Here is a 4,789-nt window from a genome sequence, read left to right on the forward strand (position 1 = left end):
TCCTGTAGTTCTTCCTCTGAATGTGGGTAGCATTCTTTTCCATAAATCCCTCAGAACTGTAGAATTGTCCTGGGTCATTGCATTGCTGCTAGTACAGAAGTCCATTACATACTATTTTACCACAGTGTATTGGTCTCTGTGTACAATGTTCTTCTGGTTCTGCTCCTTTCGCTCTGCATCAATTCCTGGAGGTCTTTCCAGTTCACATGGAATTCCTCCAGTTTATTATTCCTTTGAGCACAATAGTATTCCATCACCAGCATATACCACAATTTGTTTAGCCATTCCCCAATTGAAAGGCATACCCTCATTTTCCAGTTTTTTGCTACCACAAAAAGCACAGCTATAAATATTTTCATACAAGTCTGTTTATCTATGGGTTCTTTGTTTTCTAATGGTTTGTATCTGCTCATTTCAGGGTACCACTGTAATACCATTACTGACTTCTGTTCTGTATGATGATAAAGAGTTCCCCAATCCTCATCAGTTTGATCCAGGTCACTTCCTGGATGCAAGTGGCAACTTTAAGAAGAGTGACTATTTCATGCCTTTTTCAGCAGGTAAGACAAGTTCATCTGACTTTGTGTATCAAAAGTAGATCAATAGCTTAGACAATCTGTGTTTCAATCCATTTTTGCTATTCATCACCTGTGTGACATTGGCCGATGTATTTCATTTCTCAAGGCTTTAGTTTCCCTATATACCAAAAAACTTTGTTGAACTGGATGGCCATTCTGGTCCTTTTAAGTTCTAAATGTAAGGGAGTAGGGTTGAGACAGAGTACATTGTTCTTTTAATTTTTCTTGGGCTATGGTTTGTGACTGAAATCACCCAAGATTCAGGGTAGCTGTCTGAACTTATTCCAAAAAGAGAGGCAGAACTCAGATAGGATGACATTTTGTTATGAATCCAGACCACAATTAAAGCTCCCCCAGTATTAAAAACTATCCTCCCAGTAAACCTCAAGCTACTTTCTCAAGTAAAGTTTTCCATGCTTTTAAGCCATCATGATATAATACTATACCTAATCAAGTCAAGGAAAGGGATGGGGTTATCTTGAAGTCTAGGTGCTCAAGTACTCTCATGACCAGGTCAGCCAAGGATGAATCTTAGAGTTTACAAGTTTGTAGAAATATGCCTCCTGAGTACATAAGTATGGACCTCCAATCCCCTTCCTAATTATTTACATTTTTACTGGGGATCTATTGATACAGAGTTAGAGATTATCATCTGTTTTGTCCTCTCACCTCTAATTTTTGGGGATACCGTTTAGTTATTAGGTAATGCTAGGGATAGACAAATATGGGGATGACTTAAGTGAAAGTTGGCAGGTAGCTAATAACCCCTCACATTGATTATGTCTTCAATGCTATGATCTGTTCAATTGGTTCTAATACTTGGGTTAGACCTTGGAGTGAATAGTTAGGAGAGGTGACTGAATAGCCACTACATTTGGAACACTATAGACTCTAGAAGTATTTTCTTTCCAGGATGGTGACAAGAGGTACCCAAAGGGAATTTTTTTCATTCTACTTTCATTTTTCCCCATCACAGTTACTCCTGGTAACCATAAATTTAGTCCTTGGGATTATTAATAAGTGACTGTTTTCTCCCTAGACCAATGACTCCTTTCCTCTGAATATACATCTCAGGACTGGATTTAGCTTAGAGGGATTGATTTAGAGAGAGGATACTAGAGAGGTCTTCTCTTTCTATTCAAGAGGGACTGCCTCTTCAAAGGATTCAAGGACCAGAGCAGAAAAGGAACACATAGTGTCTTTTACTTAATGCCACTCTGTGTTAGTGGAAACCCTCTAATTCAGAAGAAGTGGTCTAGATGATTTCTAAATCTAAGATGATCAAATCTTTATATTTGTCTCTTTCAGGAAAACGGATATGTCTTGGTGAGGGCTTGGCTCGAATGGAATTATTTCTGTTTTTTACTACTGTCCTACAGAATTTTACCCTGAAATCTCTCATTGACACAAAAGATATTGATACCACTCCAATTGACAGTGGATTTAGCAGAATACCCCCCTCCTTTAAGCTCTGCTTCCTCCCTTACCAAAACGCGTGAAGGTCTATCCCTAGTTCTAATTGCTGTAGAATCTCCTCATGTGCTCTGAATAAACTGTACTCATTTCCTTCCATGGAAATGAAAGCCTTTTATTATTTTAACCCAATATACCCTTCTAGCCTCATCTAATACTCCCATTGCCTTTTGTCAAAAGGGATGACTTTACCCCCCACATTATCCAGAAATTGTCTGTTCCTGGAATATTTCTTCTCTTCAACTCCATTGATTGAAATCCTACCTATACTTCAAATCAGAATTCAGATGACACATCTCTATGACTTTCTTTGTCCTTATGGTCTGTACCACACAATTAAATACTGAATTATAAATCCAATTTGTGTTGTATATTCTTTTATACATCTTGGTTGATTTTGCCTTGTTCCCCTCACTAGATTGTATGCTGCTGAATGTTAGGGATTTTCTCCTGCACTTAATTAATGGATACCCTCTAATTCAGAAGAAGTGGTCTAGGTGATTTCTAACAATTATCTTCCATCAAAGTATTAGAAACCTTTTGCTTCTCCCTAAATGTTCCAGGTAATACCACTTCAACCATACACATACACTACTCTGATGGTAGCTTAATTACTCACAATGTGATGGCAGTGAGGATATAGTTCAGGACCTGGAGTCAGGAAGACCTGAGTTAAAATTGAACCTTAGACACTTGTCAAGTATGTTTTCCTGGGCAAGGCATTTCATCTTAATTAGCCTCAGTTTCTTCATCTCTAAAATGGGGATAAATATTGCATCTACTTCCCATGATTGTTGTGAGAATTAAAGGAATCAATAATTGTTAAGCATTTAGCACTGTGTCTGGCACTTAGTAAGTGCAATACAAATGTTAGTTGCTATTATTATTTACTACAACTCCAACTCTTCCTTCTATGTATTTTGCCTCCATACTCTAATTACAAAATATTTGCTTGGATGTTCAAAATAATATAGGAACAATTTGAGAGATATAAAAAGAAATCCAGTGTGGCTGAAGCATAGTGTCTAGAAGAAATGAATATGTGATAATCCTGGAAAGGTTGAGACTCTTGGAATGGCAGAAAGAAGAATCTAAACTTTACTCAATCTATAAAAAGTGAATTGAATATTGACTTGGTTTCTTCAAAAGGCAAATTAGTTGGGCAGAATGAGAAAAGTATATTTAAGTGGGGAGTTGGCTTTTGCAACAATAGAAAGTCCAGGCGGCCACATTATTTCAGGTTTTGGGGAAAGGAATTATTTGACATTCTTATTACAATGACTGATTTCATGAATTTAGTAAATAAACTACACAGATAATCTAATCAGCTATTTATCTGCCTGAGGTTTTTCAACAGAGGTATATAGTCTGCTTGTTCAACTGCAAATTGGTGCAAAATTTTTTGGCCCTCCCTTTTTACTAGAGATGAAGTTTAAATTTTTCCCCTTTTCTTTTATGTGGTGTTTATAATACATTATTATAAAATTTCTATGAGATATTTGGTCATAGGGTGCATGTAGGCCAAAGTTAAGTAAAAATGGTAAGTGAAATAGAAACTTAAAAATATGAAATAAATATGAAAAAAATTTTAAATGAAAGAAATTCAAGGAGAATGCTACTTAATATGCTGTAAGTATAACAAAACATTTAAAAAACCCTCTGAAATTCTCTACATAAATTCTTATGCTGACTCATGATATATCAAAATCATACTAGGGAAAGTTGTGATGTTGAAGGAATATCTATAGTTTTAATCTAAGAGCAGTGACCATCAGGTCCAGACAGATCCTTTCACTAATATTTTAGCAAACTTAAGAATATTGATTATTGATACAAGTAACTGTGCTCAAAGCATCAGAATCTGTTGGACTACTAGGACTGGCTATTCTGACCAACATGGGAACTTATTTCAATCTTTCTATATTTAAACTAACCACTTATATTTGCCTCCCACCTACTTCCTCATTCCCTGTTGTACTCAATTAAATAGAGTGTTTAACTCAAAAGTTACAAAGAACAATCATGTCTTTACCTTGAGATTTCTGCCTTTTAAGTATCATTCAAAATAGCAAATAAAGAGGTTTAAAATAGTTAACTTATGACTTAAAAATGAGTTCTTTTGAGTAGAAAGTGAGAGAGAAAGGAGAAAAGGGAATTCACTAGATGGTTTGGAATCCCATCAAGGGAAATGTTCACCAATGATTAGGTTGGTTACTGAAATCCTACATGCTTGACAAAGATGTTAACTACCCTGATTGTGTTTTTATTTTCATTTTTTAAAGTTCACAATAGTTTCCTGCTCTTGCTCCCAGAGAGTCATTCCATATAAAATTACCTGTAAAACCAATTTTTAACCTTCATTTAAAAAATTTTGAGTCAAATTCTCCCCTTTCTTTCTTCTCTCTCTTCCTCTCATCCTGAGAGGGCAACCAGTCTGATAAAGATTTTGCATGTGCAAGCATATAAAACATTTACCCATATTAGTCATATTGTGGAAAAGAATTCCATCAAAAAATAAAAGAAGAGAGTTAAAAAACCCAAAGAGCTCAACTTTTGGGACATGAATCCACTATTTGACAAAAACTGCTGGGAAATTTGGAAAACAATATGGGAGAGATTAGGTTTAGATCAACATCTCACACCCTACACCAAGATAAATTCAGAATGGGTGAATGACCTGAATATAAAGAAGGAAACTATAAATAAGTTAAGTGAACACAAAATAGTGTACTTATCAG

At 35.6% G+C, this 4,789-nt stretch overlaps 1 protein-coding gene across 4 annotated transcripts in view; it reads left to right on the plus strand.

The window, feature by feature from the left end:
- The window catches only part of LOC123236335 (cytochrome P450 2C42-like), a 23,616-nt gene extending 21,210 nt beyond the window's left edge, over positions 1–2,406 (plus strand). For all 4 annotated transcript variants that reach the window (XM_044662641.1, XM_044662640.1, XM_044662644.1 and 1 more), the window contains 2 exons: positions 419–560; positions 1,887–2,406. In XM_044662641.1, coding sequence (XP_044518576.1) covers positions 419–560; positions 1,887–2,077 — 333 coding nt within the window. In that variant the 3' untranslated portion in view covers positions 2,078–2,406. The remainder of the gene's footprint in view (positions 1–418; positions 561–1,886) is intronic.
- The last annotated feature ends 2,383 nt before the right edge of the window (positions 2,407–4,789 follow it).

This window comes from Gracilinanus agilis, chromosome 2 (genome assembly GCF_016433145.1).
Source record: "Gracilinanus agilis isolate LMUSP501 chromosome 2, AgileGrace, whole genome shotgun sequence".
Lineage (NCBI taxonomy): Eukaryota > Metazoa > Chordata > Mammalia > Didelphimorphia > Didelphidae > Gracilinanus > Gracilinanus agilis.